The 26,997-nt window shown below is 46.1% G+C and overlaps 1 protein-coding gene across 2 annotated transcripts; it reads right to left on the bottom strand.

The window, feature by feature from the left end:
* Positions 1 to 277: 277 nt before the first annotated feature.
* Positions 278 to 26,473, bottom strand: LOC146766952 (uncharacterized). 2 transcript variants are annotated; one of them, XR_014956820.1, is made up of 2 exons: positions 12,362 to 26,473; positions 278 to 634 (listed from the first exon to the last, which is right to left on the bottom strand). XR_014956820.1 is itself a non-coding variant. In XM_085585497.1 (2 exons), exon 2 carries the CDS (start codon positions 7,038 to 7,040, stop codon positions 5,949 to 5,951), a length of 1,092 nt encoding a protein of 363 aa, XP_085441623.1. In that variant the 5' UTR covers positions 7,041 to 11,926; positions 12,362 to 18,330; the 3' UTR covers positions 3,735 to 5,948. The 2 variants fall into 2 exon arrangements, 1 of the variants encoding a protein (XP_085441623.1); XM_085585497.1 differs by lacking the exon at positions 278 to 634 and adding an exon at positions 3,735 to 11,926 and having other exon boundaries at positions 12,362 to 18,330.
* Positions 26,474 to 26,997: the final 524 nt, after the last annotated feature.

Here is a 26,997-nt window from a genome sequence, read left to right as displayed (position 1 = left end):
CCTCCCTGGAAGCTTGCCATGGAATCCCTCACAGCTGGCTTCCGAGCATACTCAGGTTGGCTCTTCCAAATTCCAGGGGCTCCAGACTGCTCAGCAGGATCTGCAATTCCACAGAGTTGTGGAAGTGCACCTTCAGCACAGGCACCTTTCCAGCCTGATCTGCCCTCGTTCCTCTGTGTGTGGGTGCACAGAACACGGCGTGGAAGAGAACAGCAGCAGGGGCCTGCGTGTCCCAGGGCCCGGGATTTGTGCCAATTCAGCTCCACAGAGATGCAGGTAAGGGGGAGAAACCAAACTTTATTAATGGAAGGGAAAGGGAAGGGATGAGATGGAGGGAAAAGAAAGGGGATGGGCAGGGTCTGAGGGCTGGAGGGAGGGAGCTGTCAACAGGGAGGGGGAAGGCAGCAGCTCATGATCTGGAAGCAGGCTCAGCTGTAGCCAGCATCAGGTGTTCCTGGACGTCCAGTGACATTGAGTCCTGGTGCTCTCTTCACTGTCTCCTGGTACTCTGCTTGGGACCCTGGTTCTCTGAATCCAGCAGATGACCTTAGTTCTGCACATCTTTGTCCAAAAATTGCCTGAATTTCCAGGTTAGTGGAGGATGGGCTGTCATCTTCGCTCATGGCTTCAAGGGCTGGAAGACAGATAAAGTGGCACAGTCAGAGCCCAGAGGGCCACCCGGTGATTCTTCTGCTAAGGCCATCTCTCCCAGCACTCGCCATGCCTATCAGAGATGAGGACCCAAGGGGATCAGCCACAAGGTGCTGGTCACGCCTGCTCTTCCATCCTGTCCATGCCATCAGCCCTGTCGTCCCCCTCTGCCACTCGCCATCCTTCCATATCTGGATCTGCTTTGGCTCTTCGTGCTGTTGTGCCGGAGCAGGTCCAGGGTCTTTCTTATTTTTCCCCCTGAAGACTTTGGGCTGGCTGAGAAATCTCCCCACCATTCCAGCATCTTGAAGTCACCTTCTAGAGAGATGCTTCAGAGTATCTCCAAGTCAGCAGTTGTGCCTTGAAGGCACCTGAGACAGAGGAGCCTCAGGAAGGCTGCAGGACAGCAAGTCCTGCACTCTGCACAGTTTTCTTGTGCAGTGCACAAGTGTTAGAAAACCATAGGTACTTGCTGTGCCTAACACTGTCTGAAAGAAGAACTTGCTGCATTTCTGCTCCTTCATTTAACAAAGGAGTTCTGGTGTGCTCTCACTATGTGCTTTGCCATTCCCCACCCGTATCTCAGGGATTTCCCAGCACAGGCCTTTGGAAGGATCCCAAAGAGCGGGCTGCTGTCCATCATGTGTTCCTGATCTGCATGGCCCCGTCTTGGCAGTGTTGGTGCCCTCCCCTGGGGTCAGTTCTTTGCCCCCATTATGGGGCAGGACCCACACCTGATCCATGTGGACCTGTGTCTTCCTGCTGTCCCTGCTGGCAGTTCTGCTCTGGGAAATTTGGCAGCTCCAGCCCAAACTCAGTGTGTCCTTAGCTAGCACAGAGAAAACCAGGAAAGCCATTGCTGAGGAGCTGGTCACGCAGATGCAGCCTTTGAAGATGAGAGCTGTCATCACAGCTTTTGAAGGTTGGGATCATATTTCAGATATGGGGGAAATGGGAGGTTTTTTCCCTACTCTGGCTCTGCAGCTTCATTGATCATGTTGTAGGGTAAAATAAATCTGAGATCTGATGGTGAAAAGAGCAGCAAGAGCAGGTCCCAGGGGATTTGGGAAAGAGGCAGGAGCCGTGCCAGGACAGGATTTACTTCCAGGCAGCAAAGCCTTGCAGCAGTGTCACAGCTGGGTGCTCCATCCCCAGCCCTTAGTGGTTGAGGGATGTTTTTATCAGGGGTGATCAGCTTGACATCTTAAACGAAGGTAGAGTTTAGGAAGGTGCCAAGTTCAGAGCTGCTGAGAATTTGGTTTCTGGAACATTGGTTGCCCAGCATCTCAACCTATTTTGAAAAGTTTTGGTCTTAATTGCCTAAAAAAACCCCACCACAAAGCTGCATGTACTGGCAATATAAAAATCCTCATTACCAGCAGGGATGGTATAATGAACATCTTTTTAATCTTGTTTTTTTTTTCTGGTAACGAGCAATAATTTTTAAATACTGGATTTGATAATTTAAAAACAAGTGGAAGTTCTTCACTGATGAACACACATGCTGTTAATTGGCCAGTTGAAAGTGCTGGTTGCACAGGGCCTCCCAAAGTAGCAAACCAGAGCTTTTATTTATTTGTACCTACAGTGTTTGAAAAAGAAGTATTTATGAGCTGGTTTTGTTTGCCAGTCATCCTGGGAAACATTTTTGTCAACTCAGAACAGCAGCGAAAGCTGAGTTTAATAAAGAAAACATTCCAAAACCAGCCTTTCTTACTCTCTCTGTGAACCTACTCAGGTAACAATGTTTATGTTGACTGCTGATAGCAAAAGGGTTGGGATATTTGTAGCGCCTCTGCAGCTTGTTCTCTACACACTTTAAATTGCCTGTTGACTTAGGAGAGTTACATTTGCCAGCCTAAGACCAAAGTCTTTGTAGGAGATGATGGGGAATCAAATTTCATTTCAGTGGGATTTGGCATTAGGTACCAATTTCCTACTGATTTGTTTTTTTCTAGCAGGAGTTCAGCTGCTGTTTGGAAAACCTCACGTGTTTTTATAGAAAATAAACTTTGGTCCACGACAAATCCAGGGCTTGATTTGAACAAATTGTCGTGGAACAGAGAGATCCACACTCTGAGAAGCGCCGTGCCAAGGTGCCCAATGCCACCCAAAATCAGCCCTTGGCACATTGTCACTTACAGTGCAGGCTGTTATTTAAAGCCACCTGATGAGTCTGGAAACCTCAGAGGCAAGAAGAGGAATCCTTTTAGCTGTGCTGCTTGTCTGACCACGGAGGTCAGCATTCAGCAGTGCCTCGCAGAGCTGCCCCTCGCTGTCACGGCTGTCAGAGCGGTTCTGATTTCGGTCACCGAAATGCGTTTTGTTGTAACTTCATAGGGCAGACTGCCCAAAAGGGACAATAATCAGTATCTCTGAGTGAGTTTAGCTGCTGAGTAAAGCCTCGTGCGGGGAAAGCACCGAGTTTCTGAGTGCAGCCACAAGGAGGAGCTGGGATTTGTTGGATGAGAGCGGAGCTGCTCCTTTCCACACTCAGGAGGAGTAACCGGCTCAGAACTTCTGCTTGTGGACTGATCACAGAAGGAACAGAAAAAAGCCTGTCAGTCCCAGTACTCAGCTAAAACTGGTCATGGGGTATCCTGAAAATATTGCAGAACAGCCTTTGGTGAAGTAGAAGGATGCAGAGCTTTGGAAAATCTGCAACTTGAAAAATGATAGGAACCAGCAGAAATTGTTTCCATATAGATCCAGGCTCAACTTGGTCATGGTGTCCACCTCTGTAGGAAATGTCCTTTCATGCACTGAGATAGGAGACCAATAAACTGTATTTCAATTAGCAAAATGCAGAGAGCAGTTTGCCTTTTCTAAATTCCATAGAAAATACCAGGGAGATGCACAACAGTCCTGGGTCCTGGAATTCCTGCCCTGACAGAGCGATTCCCTTCTTCACTAGAAGCGGTTTGGGATTTGATGCACCACCCAGGCCTCCAGCTGCCATTCAGGTGGGCTTGAGCCCCCCACCTGAGACATCTTGGGCATCCTACATGTCCCAGGTGCCACTGGGGAGCCAGGCCCTGTTGGATTCAGTTCTTTTCTGACCCAGAGATGGGGCAACTGAGACGTGTTTTAAAAACTTTTATTTCATTTTCAGTCTCATGAGAAGGGTGAGACAATACAGATGTTATAATTCACCCAAGACAATCAGAAGCTCTTTTTTAATTACAATACCCTATAAGTGTTTCTTGGCCTATCAGCTTTTGCCACACCTCGCTGTAAATGCCTTAAAGCCAATCATCTAAAATTACCCCTTGTGGGTCCTACTCCAATGCATCTTTCATAGTTCTATTTCTCCAAAGCATCTAGTTTATTTGCAAGGCCATCCTTTGAACTCATTTCTAGTTCCATTTCTCTTTCAAGAATGTCTGTCCTGTTCCATGGCATTTCTAAGTCAGCATTTCTTATCTCAAGGTTTACATACAGATCTGTGAGCCTTCCGTCAGGCTTGGAGAATTCTCTACAAATCCATTTCCCACGGGCATCCTGCATGGCCCAGGTGCCGCTGGGGAGCCAAACCCTGCCCATGTCCAGGGAATGTCCATCAGCCTCCCGGGAAGCGCTGGCTGCAGGAGAGCCCAGCGAACACCAGATGCCACTGTTCCCTCAGCATGGGAAAAATCCCGTTTACGATGCAGGGGAAATATTCCCAACCTTTTCCTGCATGCATCGGGTCTCTGGAGCCTGCAAGAGCTGGCTTTCTGTTAAAGGTTGGGGTTTAGACATTCACTAATGACTCTGGTGCTTTCCAGGAGACGGTGCCCAGCCCATCTCTCTTCCAGGGCCTGCTCCTGCTTGGAAGTGCCACTTGTTCTGAGGCTGGCTGCTGCAGGGATTAGCATGTTCACTAAGAGCATTTATTTTTCTAAGTAGAGGGTGGTTTTGGTATCCCTTCCTTCAATCAGAAAAGGAAAAAGACCAAGAATTCTTTAAAATTAGTGATGTGGGAGGGTTTAAAGTACATCTGGGTTCACTTGGCTTTCAGATATTTCTTCCCCCTCAGCCTGACATTGCGTTTAGCTAATATGTCATCAGAAAAGAAAGAAAGAAAGAAAAAAGGGAGTTTAGTTTTTAACCTAAGCCATGGTTATGCTTCACTTGGATTTCTTCTCCTAGAATCACAGGATGGTTTGGTTTAGAAGAGACCTGAAAGATGACCCTGGCCAGGGGCAGGGACACCTTCTACGATCCTGGGTTGCTCCGAGTCCTGCTCAACCTGGCCTGGAGCACTTCCAGCGATGTGGCAGCCACAGTTTCTCTGGGCAAAATATTTTCATATTTTTGGGTCATGGGGAGCAGCACTGGAGAGTTCCCTTCCTCCAAATTAAAGCTAGGAAGTAAGCACAGCACAATTTAATAGAGACCAGCTAGGGAAAAAAATCAGTTTACAGACCGTGTTGATTGTGCATATTCATGTGTTGTTTCTTCTTTGTATTCCAAGCTTTCCTAGGACATACATCCTGAATTTGGCAGGATGAGCAAAAGAAAAACCAAAAGTGTGGTGGAAATTCAGCTGTGAGATGTAAGCCAGGCAGAAGGTGGCAGTGCAGGTGTTTGGTAAAGGCTGGAGCAGCAGCAGGCAAAGGAGATGGGATGCGGTGGCCTGGAAGGGGTCTGGCTTATCCATTTTACTTGTTAGGGATGTAAAATCACAGCCAAAGTTCTGATAAATAACGAGAATGTACACGGGAAAGAAAACTGTCATCTTTTCAATTTCAGCTGTAGGAAAAATTACCATTTCAAACTGCTCAGTTTCAATCATTTCTAACGTTAGACATTCCAACACTTACACATTCTCCCTGGAGGGAAAGCGTGTGCTTTTCTGGTCTAATGAGCATCAGTAGTGCTGAGTGACTGGCCACCAAGTAGCTCTCCAGAAGCATTCCTTTGAAGACAAGCAACCATTTTTGTGTGGGGAGTCCTTGTTAAGCAAGTTGTGGATTATCAAAACCATTTCTTTGACTTACAAATCGCAGACCTTGCGGACACATCCACCAGGAAGCTGTCCTTGCACAGGGGAGACCGTGGAGAAATCTCTTAATAAAACCCTAAGGAAGGACTGGCAGAGCAAAAGCCTGGCTGTTTGGCCTGTCTTGTTTGGTCTGATGAAATGTGCTACACCTCTCTCTGTAAGCCTTGCCCTTACTCTTGGGGAGAACAGGTCTTCCAGAGTGAGAATAAATTTAAGTGAATATTTTGTTGGACTTGGATTAGGAAAGGGAGGCACCATGGAGGCCATGAGTGCCCTCCATAGGATCTCAGCAGCATTAGAATAAACAGATTTAGGCAGTCGAGATAGAGGTAGATAGAGATAGAGATAGAGATAGAGATAGAGATAGAGATAGAGATAGAGATAGAGATAGAGATGAGATAGAGATAGAGATAGAGATAGAGATAGAGATAGAGATAGAGATAGAGATAGAGATAGAGATAGAGATAGATAGAGATAGAGATAGAGATAGAGATAGAGATAGAGATAGAGATAGAGATAGATAGAGATAGAGATAGAGATAGAGATAGAGATAGAGATAGAGATAGAGATAGAGAGAGATAGAGATAGAGATAGAGATAGAGATAGAGATAGAGATAGAGATAGAGATAGAGATGAGATAGAGATAGAGAGAGATAGAGATGATAGAGATGATAGAGATAGAGATAGAGATAGAGATAGAGATAGAGATAGAGATAGAGATAGAGATAGAGATAGAGATAGAGATGAGATAGAGATAGAGATAGAGATAGAGATAGAGATAGAGATAGATAGAGATAGAGATAGAGATAGAGATAGAGATAGAGATAGAGATAGAGATAGAGATAGAGATAGAGAGAGATAGAGATGATAGAGATGATAGAGATGATAGAGATAGAGATAGAGATAGAGATAGAGATGATAGAGATAGAGAGAGATAGAGATGATAGAGATGATAGAGATAGAGATAGAGATAGAGATAGAGATAGAGATAGAGATAGAGATGAGATAGAGATAGAGATAGAGATAGAGATAGAGATAGAGATAGAGATAGAGATAGAGATAGAGAGATAGAGATAGAGATAGAGATAGAGATAGAGATAGAGATAGAGATAGAGATAGAGATAGAGATAGAGAGAGATAGAGATGATAGAGATGATAGAGATGATAGAGATAGAGATAGAGATAGAGATAGAGATAGAGATAGAGATGATAGAGATAGAGATAGAGATGATAGAGATAGAGATAGAGATAGAGATAGAGATAGAGATAGAGATAGAGATAGAGATAGAGATATAGAGATAGAGATGATAGAGACAGAGATAGAGATGATAGAGACAGAGATAGAGCCACTTGGCTGGATGGGGCTTGGAGCAACCTGGGCTAGTGGAAGGTGTCTGCCCATGGAAGGCGGTGGGCTTGGCAGCCCAATCCAACCCAAACCATTCTGTGATCTCAAAGCAAAGGCAAAAGGGCAGCAAATGGAGGCCCAAGAGGCCCAGGCACTGCCCAAGAGGAGGGCAGAGCATTTATTTGGGTGTGCAGAGGGTACAGCACTGTTGGCAGAATCTCTTGCAATGGTGCAGTGTCCTGTGAGTAGCACCAACAGGATGAAATGTGTTTGTGCATGCCCCAATAACCACCAGCAAAACCCCAGCCTGAGGAGAGTCACCAGCACGTCAGAAAGAAGAGAGAAGGATGTGTTACCAAAAGTTTATCCTTTCCAGAGTGGCAGCTTTATATCTGCTAAACTGCTGGGATTCTTTCCCCTGGCTTGAACTGGGTTTGAGTCAGACCTTGGAGACACAAACAGCAGAGCAAGTCCAGACACCACTGGAGTCATAAACAAACCTCCTGCCAGCTGCTCATCTACTCTTCTTCTGCATCAAAGTCACAAAAATAACAAATATGGTTCCTGAGAAGACTTTTTACAAGTGATGAGAGGATCCACCTGTACTTCCCTAAAGAACAAAAATCAAGCCTAAAGCATTTCTCACAGCCAAGGGATCATAAGGAAAATTCAGGTTGGAGGAGACCTCAGGAAGTTCTCTCAGCCAACCTCCTCCTTGCTTGAAATCATCTTCTCTCCCCTTTTGAAAATGGCATGAGAAACTTGTATGGAAAACATTGTTGCATGCACAGTGTTTCATCTCTCCAAAGCAATACTGGTTAGTACAAAGAATAAATTTCTTTTTTGATTAATTTAAGAGAAATAGAAGATCTGTGAAACCCATCTGGATGGCAGGTTTGGAATGGATTAATCCCTCCATGAAACACTGCTTTGATACCTGTAACTCAAGTGATCACAGGTAGCTTTCAATGTGCATTTTCCCATTCCTCCTTAGGTAGGGGAGCTGGAGGGAGGAATGATGGAAGTCTGGAGCCACCCAGGGCGATTCAGCCAGCCTGAGACATGGCCAGAGGGGTGATGTGGTCAGCAGGGAGCCAGCAGCACCCACAGGGTCAGCTGCTCCTGTGGGATGAAGGGGAAGGAAGGGAAGGCATGGCTGTTATCTCTGTGACTGGCAGCTGGGCCAGGATTTGGAAACTCAGCTGCCATTCCCAGACATGCCCCATCTGCCTCTGCCCCACAGGTCACCCAAGAGCACGATGGGCAGGTTGTGCCTCCTAGAACTGGTGGCAAAATTCTCTTCCTGTGCTTGGAGGTATTGTCAAGGTCTTGATATTTCTGCATCTGTCTTCAAGTAAAGCTTTGTATCTCTAAAATGTTCACAATGCTATTATCCAAAAGACTCTGCTATAATACTTTCAAGATGTTTTGCTTCAATTTTGCCTTTTTTTTTTTCTCCAGCTTTTTAATATAAGCCAAATCAAGCATTGTTTCTATCCAGAAAATAATGTTTCAAATTTAGATCACAGCAGTACTGAACCCATTGGGTTCTTTCTAAATTCAGGGGAATACCTATTCCCCCAAATAGTTTCAATTCTGATAAATCAGAATTTCCAGACAGAAGAGCAGTCAGTTTAGTTTTAAGTCCTAACCCTGCCCAATACTTAATTATTTTTGTGATCTGCTTGGGGATGCACTAAACACAGTGTGCAGCACAGCCGTCAGGAGCATCCCAATTATTTTTTGAGGGAAAATTATATTTCAAAACAAAAGGGAAGGATATATTTTAATCATTTTGACTATGTTTAAATGAGATCACCAAGAGAGACTATAGCTCTGCACAGACATGTGCAGGCATGCCTAGGAATTTGGCTTGCCTGCAGTTTATCTGTCCCAATTAAAGGCAGATGCAGCTTTTTGCTTCATGGACATTGATGAGCTGGTAGATGTGCTAACAGGGAGAGAGCTCACACACAGCAACTGGTCCTGATCTAATCACACACATTCTTACAGTGCTGTTTGGCTCCAACTTGCCCAACTGCAGGAATATTTTCAGTTTTCCTTCCTACCTCCTTGGACAGGGATCACCCAAGTTTGGGTAATCAAGCTGCAGTTTGTCACTTCTCCCCAGTCTGTGGCTAAAGAGGGGAATTACAGGATGGGAAAAGTGGCTTAGGCTGCAGTTCTGCTTTGCAGATGAGAAGGAGCTTCCCTGAAGTAGCTGCAAACATACTGGGAATGCTGGTGAGTGGCTCAGAAAGCCTGGCAGGTACTAAAATCTGCCTCCTGCTCAAATACCCAAGGAGTTCACTGGATGTGAGCACCATTGCCATGGTGAAAGGCTGGGGATGCCCTGCTGAGGAGCACTTCAGGTGCCTGCTGAAGCTGCCCAGGCTGCAGCTTTGATGGAGTGGCGACAGCAGAAGACAGCAAGACCTGACCAGCTCCCCTGTTGGAACACTGGTTACTGAGAATTTTAGACTTTCTATGCTGACAGGCACTGATCCCCAAGAGAACACTGCATTTGACCTGAGGCCGTGGAGAAGGCTTCCAAAATGGAATGATAGAACTGGGATTATGGGTGTGGAGTTTGAATAGAAGTGATATCACAGGGTGGAAAACTCAGAGTTTAAGGGTTTAGAATATAGTAATATATATAAAACAAGATGGAGGTTTTAGGGTGGTGGCTGGTCCTTCTTCTTCCTCACCTTCTTCTCTATGGTTTTGGATGGTTTTGTGTAACTGGATAACAAAGTCTGCAGTGGGGGCATGGGTGGTTGGTTATTGAGTTAAAAGTAAAAATAATTTAGGTGTCATTTCTTAATTGTACAGTTTATGCTTAAAAGGCCTTATAGAGAGAGGGCTCCATTTTTACTTTGTTAGAGAGAAGTACTGTAGGACTCAGGGTTTGTGAGAAGGTAACATAGATAAGAACTAATAAACATCTGAGTCCCAGCAAGAAATTCTGTCTTAAGCATTTAATCCCAACCCTGGCAAAAAAGAAGCAAAGACTCCAGACTTCCCTAGAGCTCTCGTGTCACCCATAAGCCAAACTTGACCCAGACACACATCAGAGGTCAAACACTGTCAGCTCCTCTCCGCTCTGAAGAAGAAGGACTAGCCTCTGCTTTAAAACTTCTATCTTGCTCTATATATATTAGTATATTCCAAATATTACTATATTCTAAAATCCCAACCTCTACGTTTTCTACCTTGTGATATTACACACTTCTAATCAAACCATACACCATACATTACGAGTGTATGTGCTATTAATCAATTTTGGAAGTTTTCTCTTCGGTTTCAGGTTAAATGTAGGTTTCAGGTTAAATGTAGTGCCCTCTTGGGGGTCTGAGTCTGTCACACAGAAAGTCTAAAACTCTCAGCCTCCAGAACTCCAACACTTTGAACAGCAGCGGAGCACAGAAAGCTCTGTTTCCAGAGGCAAACAACCGGCTCATGGATCAGCCCCCCTGGATGTGAGCCAGCACAAACCCCTCCAGGCAGGCCTGGCAGACAAGCAGCATGTCTCAAGGTAAGTTCAGTGTAGTTTTTATTCCTGTGCTCATAAATACCCCTTGATAACACTGATTTCTCTATGAAGTGCATATTATCAAGAGTTTCAAGAAGTCTCACAGCAGTGCCCATGCTTCACACCACTGCAGGGCATATGCAGGACCAGAGGGCCCTTTTCCATCCTCCCCAGCCCTTATTTTTCTTAGCAATGACAATTTACATCACCACCCACCACCTTTTTTTCAGATTCCTTCCTTACCTTTATTATTCTTATTTCATATTATGTTTATATTTGCATTTTTTTTACCTTTGAGCCTTCCCTTCCCTCCCTATTTCCTAGTTTGCAATATTGCAAATTTGTATATAGTAAATCTGCACAGTTTAAAAGCTGATGAGGTGGTAGGGGCTGACTGGGAACAGGACCTCCTGATGGCAGTGGTTACCAGGTTTTTTTCTATATTTAGGAAAAGATGTAACCATGGAACTCTGTGAGGTGACAGTCAGCAAACCTACAGCTCTGCTGTGAAATATGTGCACAGACGTAAGCACCAGCCTGTGACTGAGTCTCCCACACATCCCACACATGTGCAGGAGAACTTGCTGGAGACACCAGAACTCTTCCCTTTTTTAATGATTCATGCAAATACAGACACTGACACGAGGGGAGAGAGCTCAAGGTTTGAATCTGGGGGGCCTGGGTAGTCACTGAGCAGTTTCTAGATAAAAATAAACATATTTCCCAACACTGAAAAAGGATCATCCAGAAGAGGTGAGTAGCCATTCTACCCAGCTTTCTTTCCTGTGTTTGCAGCTTCTTTTGGAGATGCTATTCTCCTTTTTTTTTTTTCATTTCTTTTAGATTAGAGACCTGTTGAACTTGGTGAACTAGCACTGGATAAAAAGGTAGGGGATAAAATGAAGATGAACAAGGAGAGGGGTGGTTGTGATCCTGAAGTCCTGAGTATTTTGACATTGGGTTTTCCCTTGCTAAGCTGTAACTTGGAGAACCAGCACTGCAGGGTAATCCCTCTAAATACAAAAAAAGGCCATAATGCACCCATTTAATCTTACAGCCTTGCACAAAAGGGGTTTTATGTGCAGGGAGGATAATTATGGGTAAGGAAGAGGTCAGCGTACATGATGGGACTAAGCTGTAAACACACCTGATTGAGGCAGTTTATCTTCCCGCTTTAAGTGCACAGAACACTATTTTTCACTTGGATTCCTTTGTCCAACACCTCCCTGGTTCAGCAGGATGTGAGCCCACATGCTCCAGGCCAACAGAGCACCATCACTCATGACAAGTGCACACTTGAGACATTTCCGCAGCTTCAAATGTGGGTGAGCAGCAGCAGGTGTAATGTTGCCCAAACATCCATGTGCCAGGGCTCCCAGGGTGCCATCCCATCTTGCTCCTTCCTGTCCTGCAGTGAGGATGGATATTGCTCAGGACACAGCCCTCAGTGGCTTGGGGAAGTATTGTAAATACAGGCAAACCCAGTAGGAAGAAATGACGATGTCCGACTCCAGAAGGCTGAATGATTTCTTTATTATAACTATGCTAAAATACATTAATATACTATTTAAAGGAAGAGACTAAAACTACAAACCTACTTTCTCTACCATAACTAACTCACAGCTTGTGACCCTCTCTCAAGAGTCCAGCCACAGGTGGGTTGGATTGGCCATCAGGCTCAAACAGTCCTCACCAGAATCCAATCAAGCACTCACTCCAGGTAAACAATTCTCCAAACACATTCCACATGGGAAAAACAAGGAGCAGAAATAGAAATAGTTTTCTCTTTCTTCTCTCTGTGCACCTCTATGAAAAATCCTGAGAGAGAGAGAAATGTGCTTACCACAGGGAAGCTCTCCTGGTGACATCAACTCTCCGACTGATGCACAAGCAGAGGGTCTGTGCCCTGGAGCTCCTCACATAAATCACCACAGCTCTGCTGAGCCCAGGTGTCCTGGGGCCTGGCCCTAAACACTGGGCTTGTACAACTTCTTCTGGCTGTCTTGGAATGATTTGTGCCTTTTGAAGATGCAGAAGAGACTCCAGCCCTAGCCAGGGCCAGTGACCTGTTACTGGGGTTGATACGTGATAAGTGACAGCGAAGAAGGAAGAGCAGCTACTTTGACTTTCACATATGTCTTCAGTAAACAAGGGGTGGAGGCAAACACACATTCTGCATTTTAACCTGCTATTAACTTTTCAGTTTGAATTTCCAGCACTTGTTACAGCCTTTTTCTGGAATAATTTCCCACCCCAGAAAGAGGCAGAGGTGATGTTTTCACAGGCTGCAAGTGCTTTGTGCTTGCTTTGCCCTGTATGGGTCAGCACCTTGCTCAGGTTATCTTGGTTTGAAAAGACAGGTGTCTGCTAAGGAGGGCAGGAGCCTCCCATGAAATGGAAAATGTAAACTCCCTCCCTCCAAGTTATTATAATTTTGAAATTAAGGAGCTCTCAGGCAAAGATACAGGAGTAGGAATAATAGTTCTTTGTTAGGAGAAATAAAAATGCAGTAAAACAAAAGAACACTGACAGAGTGAGAATAGGACTTGGCACCCTGTGGGTCAGGGTGGTGGCTCAGCCCCATCCCAGGGTGGCTCAGCCCTCCTGCAGTGCCAGCTGTGCTTCTGCTGGAGCAGGATCCTGCACAAGGGGGGAGTTTTCCTCTGGAGCTCCAGGGCTGGGCGAGATGGGCCTGGGCTCCCTCTGGGAATGCAGTGGGGAAGAAAGCTGCTCCTCTGGGAATGCAGTGGGAAAAGGCTGCTGTGGTGTTCCAAGTTTCAGATTATTTCCAGGTAAGAATGCTTGGCAACTCCCCCTGGGCAGAGCATCTCCCCATGGGATGATGGAATTTTCTCAGCCATGCAGGGACACTCACTGGCCATGAACAGAAGAGATCTCCTGGAGAGAGGATTGGTTGTGGAAGAGATAAAGAAAAAAACTGCCCCACCTGGTTTTAACAGGTGGCCCAATTAAGAGAAGATAACTCTAACAGATGGAGATAGAATACACACCCCCATTCCAACCTAAGACACAGCTGGAGACCATCAGTGGGTACAACCACAGCAACCATTCCAACGGAGGATTTTATTGCATTTTAGTCTCCTTTAGGACCACAGTCCTGCACTGAAAGGAATGAAGGATGCCTTGCCAGGCAGAGGTGGACGTTTAGGCATCACATTTGATGGGAGAGCTGAAAAAAAGGTGTGATCCTGCATTTGGCCACTGTAGAGCACAGAAACCTCCCCAAAAAAGACTCTGGGAAGAGGAGGGGCAGCAGGAAGCTCTCCTTCTGCCCTTACCAGAGGTACTAACCCCTCCTGAGCTGGTATTTTTCTCTATGAAATAGCTGCTAAAATATTAAATTCAAGCTATCTGTTTCTATTTGTATTCCTCCTGTGTAGTCCTTTGAAGCATATTTTAATTCTCCCTGTTCCCCAGCCTCATTTCAGCTGGTGGTGGTGGAAGGTATTTAAAGTTACAGCCATAATCCCATGGGCCACTATGAAAGAAATTGTAAGAACAAAAAAGATGGAAGAAACACAGAAAGAAACCCCAGGTCTGTCTGATGCACAGCAATGCTTATATTTCAATTACAGAGTGCGAGGGGCCAGACTCGACAGAGTCTGAGACAGGGAAAGGAAGAATTCTGTTGGAAAACCAGACACGGAAGCCATAAAAGAGTAAGTGGCTGTAAATGGCTGGCCCAGGTAAGGCAGCGGGCAGGTGGTGATCGTGCTTCCCGTCAGAACTGAGCTGCCACGGGCTGAGGCTCTGGGGGATGGCATCCCAAAAGCGCCGCTCTGGAAATGGAACCGCACGGAGCTGATGCGGGGCAGGCAGCTTCCCAGCACCGTTTCCTTCCTCCAGACGCGGGCAGCCGGGGAGGGATGAAGGAGCAGGCAGGGGTGAAGGAGCTCCCTGTGCTCCTCCCTGGCCACAGGCCCTCCGATAAGCGAACCCGCCTGCGCCGAGTCCCAGGCTGACCTGGGCAGGGCTCCCGCACAAATCCAGAATTCCTGTGGGAATTCTGAACGAGGCTGGGCAGGGATTTGTGCGTCGGAGGTGACATGGTCCAGCTGCCTTCCCCGGGGAGGCTGGGGGGAGATAAACAGCCCGACTGGCTCCTCGAGGCCGCTTCTCCGATTACCCAATGTTTTCCTCCGGGCTCTGCTCTCCGCGTCTCATTAATCCCCGGGCAGCCCTGGGGGCTGTGAACACCCATCCGAGCGCTGCATCCTGTTCCCGGGCTAACAAGGGAGTGTTTCAAAGAAACTCCGAGCGGGGCGATGCCAAGCCAGAAACCTTGCGGAGGGTGTTGCAAGTCGGGCTTTGAAGGCAGGGTTTGTTTAGGGACGTCAGGTTTCAGCTGGATCCACTGATACCGGACGTGCCAACGAGAAATCCCAAGTACCAGGCAAAATTGAGTAAGATTTTCAGGATCTGGGTACCTTTGGCTGAGCAGCACATAAACATCCTGCCCTCTCCTCAGCAGGGAGGGGAGGAGAAACCGCTGTACCTTGGGGGCTCCGTCTGGGTTAAATCAGAGCTCTCAGACTTCCCCAACAAGCACAACCATCAGCACCTCTCCCTTCCCCGTGTGCCCAGCAGTCACAAACCAGGGGCAGCAGAAAGCCAGCAGGGGCTCAGGATGGACTGTGTGTGTTTGAAGAGTGCACAGCAGAGCCTGGAGCTGAGCTGTGTCAGGTTCCACTCTGCTCCTAGGAGATGTCAGTCAGGCTTACTGAAGTCACCAGGAGAGCTGTAAACACATAGTGCTGCTTCATCTTTCTAAAGGAATTAAAGAGTAAGAAATCCTGCTTGACAACAAGGACAATGAGAGAATGGGATATAGCCTCCTGAATTTCCAAACTCTGGCTTGGATCTGATCCTATTAAGAAGAGGGTTTCAAGAGGGCTTTAATTCTCTCTGTCCCTGCCTGCCTCTGGCCACGTTTTTCCAGCAGGAGATGGGACCAGAAGGCACGCCAAGTGGGGGATGCTTTCTTTCTGGTGTGCTGCTCATAGTCAGGGCACATCACAAGTCCTGGAAGCTCTGTTGATGCTTCTAGGAGATGCAGCAGATGCAGTCAGGCTTTTATCTTCCAGAGCCTCCAAATGACTGAATCTGTATTTTATTTCAATGATCTCTCAATTGCTGGTGATTACATAGAGCAGGAGAATAGACCCATTTGGATAACTCCTGCTTGGTCAAAGCCTGTATTGAACCTCAATTCCTGTCTCCCTTTCCAGCACTCCATGATAAAGCTTATTTTCCAGCCAACACCTGAACACCCAAAAGTCCTCAAGAAACCAACATTAAAGCTGGAAATTATCCAAGTCCCTGTGCCTGCCAGGAGCTGAGGGCAGCACTTGTAATTGCTGCAAGCTCCCTTTACCCACCAGTGAATCACAATCTCTAGGAGTGGAAGCAGAGCTCCTGCACTGGCTCTGCCTGTGAAGGGTATCAGCTGCTAGTGGTCTCTCCAAATAGTTCCATTTAAGCCCATCACTATCCATCTGCAGCTGTATTCCCCAAGTCACTCTTTGGGAGCTTGATGACCTTATAAAGCATGACTGGGTTTTGTTTAAAGAAACAAAACCAGCTGTCTGCAGAGTACTTTGATCCTAAACAGTATTTTTAAGTACTGGGGCTGGGTAAAGCTACTGAAAATAATCTGCTGGTGGGTCAAATCTCTTTTTGCAGGGACTCTCCCTGTCAAACAGCACACCTGATTTTCTTGCTCAGTGTCAAATATTTGCTGTCTGTCTGAGTAGAAAGGCTATTTCTCAGCAAGCTCAAATATCTGTCTTGGTAGTGGTGCATCCTTTCACTGCTGTCTATTCTCCCTCACACATGTGCACACACACTCAGCTGTCCAGAGGAGCCAGACACAAAGGCAAGGTGAAAAAGCAGTAATCAAAGTTGCACACAAAGCAAAAAATGCCCCCAAATGCCATTAATTTCCAGGAAACAGTAAAAACCTTGAGAGTTCAAATCACCCTTGGTGAGAGCATGCCCAGCTCCATTAGGTTCAACAGGCTCTGTTACACTTCACTGAAGTAGGTCTTTTGGGGTTTATTTGAGGTTAACTGCCCAAATCTCTGGCTTGCAGAGCTCTTTATGTCCAAGATAACAAATGCAAAGGCAAATAGGAGCTAAGAAAGAAGCTGTGCCAGTGCCTGCTTCCCTGCTCTGGCTGCCTGTGTTTGCTGACAGCACAACTATGCAAAGCATTTGGCTCCACACACAGCCTGACCATCCTGCTTTTATTCCAGCAGTCCCAAATATGGCCCATTTCTCTTCTGTTTGCTCTTGGGGGCTTTGCAGAGCAGCCAGGTAGGGATATCCACAGAGCAAACATGTCTTATCAGCACTTTTCCTTGAGAAGGAGAGTGAATTATAAACAGGGCCTAGCCACCTTGGACACAAAAGCTGGGCTTTGTCTGCTCCTGGAGGACCTGCAGTGGGAAAAGGCACTGGTCAAACTGGGACAAAGCCTAATCCTGCAAGAGGCCAGAGCTGCTGCTGCCATAGAGCTGCCCCATAGGATGGATGCTCCCAGAGCAAGGACAGTGGGACAACTGGCCATGCCACTGCTGCACCATGGTGGTGTTTTATATCACTGCCCAGCTCCAGGAACAGTAAATCCAGGTGCACATCAGCATCAGGCAAATGCCTGGCACCTCACAACACCTCTGTATCCTGCTGTTTTCTCATGCATGAGCAAGTCTGCTCTCTATTTGCAAGTGCAGCAATTAAGCTCATGTTCAAGTGTCTGTTTGATCCAGGACTCAGAACCATGAGCCCCACAGTGAAACATCAAACCAGTCTCTTTAACACATACTTACCTCATAGATAAAAATGGCCAGATGAAGTGGAGGAAGGAAGAAGGAACTTGCCTTAAGTACTAGGAACTGGGGAAAAAAGGATTTTATTAGTAATGTCCTCAGGGTTCAGCAGTAAAGCAGCTCTGATCTCAAAAGAATATACATGTTGGGTGCAAGATGTTGGGAAGCAGAAAGGGGGTGCTTGTTGAAGAGGGATGGCAGCACACATGGGATCTGATTAGTTTGTTTTGCTATGGGACAGCTTCTCTTGAGCTGGCACTCAGGCATCCCCTCCCTCCTGGGAATTCTGCTCCCCATATCAGCCAGCAGCACCCCCTGATCCAGCACAGGAATAACACGTGAACAGCTGCTCGCATGTCCTGTCCGTTCCTTCCATTTTCCAAGAGGCAAATTTCCATCCCACCCCGGGTAACCCCAGCCCTTCACTTTCACCCAGCAGTTCCACACCACAGGCTGTCATTTCACATCAAAGAGGAAACTGGGAACATGGTGACTTCTCCCAGGAAGCAGGATGGGAATTAACTGGAGAGAGTCCAACAGGGATCAGCGAGAAGAGTAAGAAAACATGATTTATGTGGAAAGAGTGAAAGAATAAGGATTGTTTAGTCTAGAAGATGGATGATCATGACCTTCAGATTCACTCAGGACAGAGGAATGGATTCATCCTTTCCCAGAGGTTGTGGTGGATAGTAGAAGTAGTAAGAGAGAAGCTTTAAGCTGCATCAAGGAGGACTTTGGTTGTGTATTAAGCAATACTTTCATGCTTTCCTATGCTTGCTCTCCAGACTTACCTGTGGAATCTTCCTCCCTGGACTTCTGAGAATGGGATTCATTGGTTAATATATAACCAATACATTATTTATAACCATTATATTGGTTTATGAACCAATAATTATTGGTTTATTAACCAATAAATTATTAATAACCAATAAATTATTTGTAACCATTTATTGGTTGATTTGCCCCTACTAGGGGCCAAATCCCAGCCCCCCCCCCTCTTTTTTTTTTAATTTTTTAATTAATAGCACCAGTGCAACCCCCATTTACCAATCTGGTTTTGTTATGGGAGGAGTCCCCATGTGGGAAGGGGTTTGGGGATTACAGCCCATTATTATTTTGGGGCAAAACAGGCTCCTTTATGAGAAGAAAACACTCCCAACTCTCAGTTTCCTCAGGGGAGATGCCTCTCTCAAGGAGAGCACAAAGCCACAGCTGGATAAGGGCTCAAGCACCTTGCACTTCAGGAACATCACACTGGGCTCCTGCAGTGCTCCAGGGAGGATCTAAGCAGTGCTGCTTGTACCTGGGATTCCCAGCAATTTTCTACTTTCTCTCTGTTTTGGGATCACCTGCCTTCAATGCCCTTGAGGCCTCTTACAGCTATTTCCACTTCCAAGAGAAGCAGCTGCTCACTGAGGACGAGGCAGGGAGCACCATCCCATTTACCCACTCCAAATAAATTCTCCTTCCCTGTAATCCCCAGAACCATGGGGGATGCAGAGCCACACTTGCTGGTCTTGCCCCTGCCAAAATTGCCCGAGAGATTATAGTTAGCCAAAGGCCCTACTGGATTTTTTTGTCTGGTGAACAGCTATCATTGCCTTATCAATTTATGATCATATCTACACCCTATATGCCATAGTAGCATTTCCTAAGATTCTGAGGATGCTACCACCTCTTCTTCTTCTCCTAGTGGGCAAGATCCAGTGGTTTGGGATAGCTTTTTCTTTTGGCAAAGAGATTTTCCACCCCCTGCCACACCAGACACCCTCATTTTCTGCTTCTCCTATTTTAACCACAGGTCACAACAGCTGATGAACACAAATTCTGTCCAAGTCCCAGAGGCCTGGGAGAGATCTGTTATAGCAGGGACTATATAAAATTAGCCCCTGATGGGAAACACTGAAAAGATGAAGCTTTTGCAGTGTAAGCTGGTGGGATCCTATTAAAGTGCAAAACAGAGGAGTTCAGTGGCACCCAGATCTAACCAGGCTGCAGCCCACCTCAGGCCATGGCATTGGTTACTCAGGGGCTGCAGAGGCCCTGGAAGCCACAAACCAACATTTTTCTGATTTGGGGTTGGTTTCTGGAGCCGTGGACACAGAGGGAAAGACATAATGAGTGCTGCCCTTGTGCCTCAGCAGGAGATGTGCTATCTGAGGACTGCACAGGGACAGAGGAGTCTCTGTCCTCATCTGGGACAGAGGAATTCCCAAGGGATGCTCTCATGGAGGGAAGGCAGATGGGGAGATGGTGGGAAGGGAAGGAGGCGCAGGGGCTGGCAGAACAATAGTTATTTACTTGATTTGAAAACCCAAAATTTCTAGTTTGTTTATCCTGCACTCTGTGGAGGGAGCACAGATGCCCGGAAGAAGTGTCTGGGAAAAAGAGGCTCCCATGTCCTTCAACCGTTCAAAGAATAGGACTACAATGTTTATTTGAATTAAAAAAAAAAAATCAAACAAAACAAAACACTAAACAAACAAACAAAAAAAAAACCAAAACAAAACAAAAAACCCACAAAAAAAAAAAAAAAAAACCTCCAAAGACAAAAAAACAAAAACCAAAGCCAAGCAGCAGCCCCAGTCCTCATTCACACATGAGGATGAGGACTGTGATGCTGGCACTGCTCGTCTGCATCACAGAATCACAGATGGGTTTGGGTTGGAAGAACCTTAAAGCCCATCCTATTCCACCTCCTGCCATGGGCAGGGACACCTCCCCATATCCCAAGTTGCTCCAAGCACTGTCCAGCCTGGCCTTGGACACTTCCAGGGATCCAGGAGCAGCCACAGCTGCTCTGGGCCTCACCACCCTCATAATAAACTCTTCTTCAAGTCTCCCCTGGTCCCAGAGCAGGTCTGGGTCCCTCCATCTTTTACTCACCACCACAAGATTTTGGAGGGACAATGGAAACCAATGAACAAGTACCTTAAGTGACAATCTCAGTGGTTCAAATCCACAATTTCAGTGTTAAAAGAGGAATCTCTCCCAGCCACTCAGCCATTTGCATGAATCCTTTCCCTTTTCAGAGCAGCTCACCCTGGTCTCCAGGCTGACAGCCTGCCTCAGGAGCTGCCCACGCTCTGAAGGTGTGAGACACACCAAGTGGTGAAAGCAAGATGAAGGTGGTGAAAGGGAGAAGTCTATTAACAAAAATCACACAAGTGCTAGAATAAGATATACCAGGCACTGCATGTGTTTGTACTCACTACCAGTAATTCAGAACGTAGAGCAGCCACCAGCCTGGATGAACAGCCCAACACCTCCTGCCATTACAGAAGACCAGAGACAGCAGAATTAAATTTATTGCATTTTTCCTGGATAGGTTTTAGCCAAAGCAACAGCTTAACTCTTTGATGTCCTGTAGCAGGCACTATGGAATATTATACATTTTTCTGATGTGGGAGCTGAATGAAAAAGAGCCTTTTTTTGGCTGAGACCTCAGACTGGAGAGGTTTGATCTGGCACTGCTTTTCAGTAGGACAGAGTTCACACTTGGCAGGAAAACACCTTTGAAATCAGACTTATTGCAAGTGGAGAAGGAACCTCGCCTGCCATTCTTCATAAGCAGTTGTCTGGCACATCAAACTCTCCTGAGAACAGCAGTGTTTGGTCAAATTTTGGTTCTCAGCAGGGGCTAAGGGAAGGTTGGGAAATCACACACCAAGAGGTAGCAAAGGCTATTTTTACCCTGTCTTGGTTTACACCCACACATTTGGGTTTGTTGGTTTGGTGCATGAGCCAATTCTCAGCTGGTTTGTTGACAAAAGCAAGGAACAACTCATTCTGAATGGAAACACCCTGATTTAAGACCATGAGTGATCCGGTCTCTGAGATCTATTGCAATAATAAAAGCGGGCATTTCTTGCTTTGTGGAGAACATACATTGACAATAAACTTATTTCAGTGTCATTGATGTCTTTATATATTTAGCTTCATTAAAGAAAGCTATCAAAAGAATTTCTGGAACAGAAAATTGTCAAGAAGAAAAGGAACATAATAAAATTTTTCTCAGATGGGGTAGCCATCTCAGAGGAGACTAAACTGGATTAAAGGTGTAGACACAGCCTTTGGAGGCTCCCAGGCTGGGCTGGGGACTGTTGGTGGGTTAAGCCTTGGGTGCTTCCCCTCTGCACCCAACACTGGTCACTTGAAGAGGAAGGATGCTGAGCAAAATGAACCTTTGCTTTGGACCACTTAGAGATGTGCCTACATTTGGTAAACAATGATGATTAGCCTGAACTTTTTTTCCCTTCCTCTAAATTTTCCTGCTTCCCTTCTAATAAAGTAACCATTACAGAAATAGCCTTAGGAAATAAATTACAAGGAGCAGCCTTGTCTTGTTTTTCAGCAGCAAAACATGGAACAAAGCACAAGAAAATTCTCTTGCTTTGTAATTCTGTGCATTTTTCAAAATGTTTCTCCCACTGCAAGGAGCCCTGAGGACTGACCACCAGTGCTTCCCAGCCCATGGAAATGCTGCAACAAGCAGGATTTACCCCATCACCTTCCCTTTCTTCCTACCTGCTCTCCCTGATAGACCTACCACTGATTATCTACCTCCAGAAGACCTCTGAGGAAGTGGAAGCTAAGAGCTTCTCCTTTGAGGAATTTTGGGCTTGTTGGCCTTCTAAATGCTGAACATTTTACCCTCCTCTATCAGAGGCAGTTCACATCCTGCTGACTCGACCCTTCACACACCAGTTCAAGCCAGAGACAGCCCTGACCACATCTAACAATGACAGCACAAATTCAAGATTGTGTACATACCCCCCCAAGTTTCCATCCAGTGTGATTGATCAAATATTTGCTTTTCTCAAAGCAGATAATGTTTGTGAACTTACAATCTTCAGCTACAAAGCCTTATCCCCCTGTGCTATTTATCTCCGGAGTACAAAGGCCAATTGATTTCTTCCATGACAGCCAGACCCAGGCTCTCAGCTTTCACCCCTGCTGCAGTTCCTGGTTTGAGTCTTTGTTTTGGACTCATTTGGAGAACAAGGGAGAATAATGGGGAGAAGAGGGTCAGTAAAGAATAAATAGAAGTGTTTAGAGTTAACCAGTACAAAGAAATCATTCAGCCCCTCTCTGCAGTGAGGGACTAATTTATCCCATGGCTCTTTAAGGCTGTCACACCAATTTCTGGTGCTCTGAATGGAGCTTGGCACTTGCAAAGGGCAGCTCCAACCTCTTAAATGAGTTAGAGAAACTACCCAGTAGCTAAAGTTACCCAGCCAAGGAGCGAATGCCATCCTGCCAGGTGCTCCACAGACCCTGAGACAGCAAATACAATCATGGTGTCTCAGGATTAACTTCTGAACCTTGAACCATGAGGTCAAATTTCCATTTTCAGTTGAGAGTCACAAGTGCTGGTCTGCGAGGCCCAAGGCACAGGAAGGGATAGCTGCAGGTACTGGCAATAATAAGAAAATCACAGCTTGGCACAGGGACAAGCTATCACTGCTTCTTGGCTTCCATCCCAAATTTCAGATGCAGGCCCACTGGGCCAGGGAGGCTGCTTGGAAGAGTGATACCACAAGGATCCGCAGCCTTAGGATGACCCTGAGAAATTGAATCAGTTCAGGAAATGGAGCTATGAGAAAGGGATCCATTTAAAAATACAGTGGAAAAAATTCATCACTTGGCTTAGTTTTAGTTTTGAAAGTAGAGGAAAAGCTTTAAGTTTGAAAAACCTTATGTTTCTCACTCATGCATTTTGTTCTTAAGCTTTTGCTACAGAGGAAAGATCCTTTCTGCCCATGAACTTGTGGCTGTTGCCTGGACATATGGAAAGCTGATCCACTGCTGGTGGAGGTCTTCTTTGTTCCTCCAAAGGGCTTGAGAGCCAGGACTTAAACTCTGTGATAGGCCTGGCTTTAAAGTGCCAGGGAACTACTCCACAGCTTTCCTTGCTGCTCTTGTAACCCTTTCCACTCTTCAGCTGAGCTGCCTAGAAGGGCAGTTGGACATCTGAATTGTGACAATCTCCTCTCCCTTTTAGCCTGTTTGAAATTGTCCTTCCTTGGGCACTGCTGCTGTGAGCAGAAGGAAGGCAATAAGGATTAATCCTTCCCAGGAGTGCCACAGACAGGGCTGGACATGCAGAGGGCTGATTATGAAATCAGGTGGGCTGGACAAGTTGGTAGAAGGAGTTAGAGGGCAGAGAAGCAGCCCCCAGATTCACTGACAGATGGGGAAACTGCTCTGGCAAAAGCAGCCTCTCGTGACAGTAAATTGGGCACCCTGAAGCTTTGGGTTCCCCCTTCAGGTTCAGCATACCCAGAACCTTCCTTTCCTCCCCCACGTGCCCCTCTGCCTTTCCACCAAGCTTTGGAAAAGACTCCTTTAAATCATAGATCGAATCCAGGTTCCTCTAGCTTCAGAGAAAGCTTCCAGGGGATAGGACACACAACTGGAGAGATGGTTTTTGTGTTTGGGACACATTTGATGAGTCCTGTACCCACAACGTGAACACACAAGATGTTCCTGAGTAGATTTTCAACTGATTTTCCCCCATACATCCATCCCTAGAGTTACTCACCATTGGAACAACAGCAAGAGTGGGTATTGTTGGAAGCTTCAGCCTTGGAGAACCATGGACTAAGAAGATCCAAAAGCTCACTAAGACCTGCCTGGCACATAGGGGCAGACACACAATTTCCTACTCAGCTAACTCAGTTTTTCCTTGTGTTCTCTCATTTAATCACAATAACGTCATCTGCATAGCACAGATACAGGAAAAAACACCGAGCAAGAGCTACATGCTGGAAGGAGAATACGAGAATCAGCCAAGAACAATAGTTTATGATAAAAATCTTCACTTTTCAGATGTTTTACCCAATTGTTTGAAAAGCATGGTGGAAAATGAGACCTTTCATTGTTTCCCTCCCAAAAAAATCCCTTAGTTTTGCAAAGGACACTGAAAATTCTGACTGCAGTTGCTTGTTTAATCAACATATAGCCAGAGTCAGGAAAAATCCCATTCATTTCAGTTTGCACCAGTTCAGAATGTGCTCCTCAAAGTTTTAGGGTCACTTAACCCTGCTTTAAGGAGTTCTGTACTTTGGGAACCTATTCCTGTTATCACCATGAAATAACATATCTGGAATCTGGATTGTTTGCACATGAACTCAATAGCAAAGATAAATGAAGTGGGAACTGCCCACACCTCTTGCATATGGAAATCTGTGTTTAAAAACAAGAACACCCACACAGCTCATCATCAGGAGATGAGTTTCATGTTGTTTTGTGGTTGCACTCACAATAGAAACACTGTTCTGTGATAGAGCACTTTCAGCCTCAGGTCTTGTGATTCTCAGGGAAGTTTTACTTGCATGGCCAGTCCCACTGAAGACCAAAAAGTCATGATCAAATGGATACTCACAGTTTATTGATTTACAGTGAGGTTCTTGGTGACTCCCTTCTCAGAACTGCATTGAAGGTGGTGAATAGGAAGCACCTTAGCTTTAGAGGATGTAAGAACCACCCTATGTTGGATCCACATTGAACCGGGGACAGAAATAAGTGATGGTTTTCAATCTAACCTCCCTCACCCAGTTTTTTCATTTCACTTCCTCATTTGAAGAGCTTTGTAGGAGCTGTCAAGCCCAGTCCTTGCATGAATTTTGTCAGCTGCACTCACACCAAGTGCAGAGGCCCCACACAAATGGCAGCCAGCCCTGTCCTGCTTTCCAGGCCAGTGTAATTTCTGCTTCCCCTTGTCCCAGGGTGGGACAAGCTGCTTTGTTTAGGAACCTCTCAGCACACAGAGCTGGTTGTCACAGCCTGTAGTATCTCCTGGTGTGGGGCCTTACAGTATCTGTAAGAAGAGAAAGCATTTATCCTTCCTCATATTTTATAGGGGAAGCAAAATTGAGCAGGTTTACCAAGGAAATCTGTGATAAAGAAGAAAACTTAGGGCAACATCCCCAGTTTCTGCTATTCCTAAATGCTGGGTAAAGCCTACAAATACCACATTAAAACAAGATTTTAAAGAAGGATTTCATAAATTATTTTTTCATTTGTGCTTGCAGTAGCACATGAGGAAACAGAAGGTCCAAGAGTCTCTTGGAAGCAGATGCTCACGTGTTTTCAGCTGTGCTCAGGCCAAGGTGCTCCGTGGAGCCCCATGGGAACGATGCATTTTTCTGGAAGTTGGGCTGAGGTAATAATGTTTGACAACTGGGTTGGATAAAGGGAGTGCAGCCACGTCTCCTCCCCAGCCACTCAGAGAACACAAGGAAAAGGCCCATCCTCATTTCTTGTGTCCAGACTCAGTCCAGCCCAAGCACGTTCCTCCATAGGAGGAGGAAGGCAGTAATATCACTGCTCACACTTGTCAACAGCCCTTCATGCTCAGCTCTCCCCAGAGAGCAGCAAAGTGTTGCTTTCAGGAAGAAAAGCACATATTTTCCACAGTGATAAATGGGAGAGGTTCTTCCCAGGCAGAGGCTGGAACATCCCCAACACATACATGCAGCTTGAGGGGGTCATGGCTGGCTGGGACAGCAGAGCTGGGACAGTGTCAGGCAGCAACCATCACCTGGGAGTCCCTGTCAAACTCCTCACATCCCACACAAGCTACTGGGAAGCTTTCATTAGACAAAAGGGGATGGGGATGATGCCTTGTGAAGGCTGACCTTGAACAGAGGCCAGACAGTTAAAGAATAAAGCAGGGATTTATTAAAAGGCCTCAATGGATCCACCTTGGACAGTGCAAGAGCCCGGCCAGGGCTAAACCCCAGGTAAATCCAAAATAGTCACAAAACGGACAACTGGTCACAGGGTCTCTCACTTTTATAAGTTCTGGTCTGTTTGCATATTGGAATTAGTTGGAGTTAATTGGAGTCCAATTACAGCTTTAGCCTATGAAGTCCCATCCTGCTTGTTTTTCTCGCTTCCTTCCACCACTGTTTATGTTCTTGGGCCTGAAATTTGGATCATTTGTCCTTGGTCCCCAGCTAGAGAAAGAATTGTTTTGTCGCCCTACTCCATGAAGAGAGCTCATCATCCCCAAATATGAAGCTCAGAAGTACACACTAAAGCAGCACAGAATCTGAAAAATATAATAGCTAAAACCTGAGGCATCAGGAGGGTGTGATTTTCACATCCTCCTGGTTGGGATATAAGGATCTGCTCTCACCAGACTGAACTACACAGCAGCAAATACAGCCCTGAGCAGTGCTTCCCCTGGCCCAAAGGACTGTCACCAGGGCCTGGGGCACAGCAGGAACACATAGCATGCTGCTGGGCTGTTGTTCTTAATATTCACTTCTGGCTCAAGGCCTCAGGCAATTTCTCCAGAGCAAAGAGGGTGTGAGGGGGAGGAGGAAGAAGCTGCAGCTGAGAACAGGTATTGGTATCTGCTGTGCAGCTCTCAGGACTTGTGCATTCAAGGCTCCCAGTCAGAGGTCAAGTCCACATTGACTCCTGGCAGCATAGACACCTCTGAGAGAGGACAGAGAGGTCACAACCTTTGCTTGAGTGGCTGTCAGTACATCTGCCAAGAGACCAGGGAGACAGCAGCAGAAAAACCAGCCCAAACAGCCAGCTCCTTAACTGCCTCAAATGCTCTTCCACCCCACACTCAGAGGTGAGTCAGTGGCCTTTGGACCTCTGGGGCTGTGGA

The sequence above is a fragment of the Lonchura striata genome, chromosome 7 (assembly GCF_050655825.1).
Source record: "Lonchura striata isolate lonStrDom1 chromosome 7, ASM5065582v1, whole genome shotgun sequence".
Taxonomy (NCBI): Eukaryota; Metazoa; Chordata; class Aves; order Passeriformes; family Estrildidae; genus Lonchura; species Lonchura striata.
This window is presented reverse-complemented; position numbering and strand designations above follow the sequence as displayed.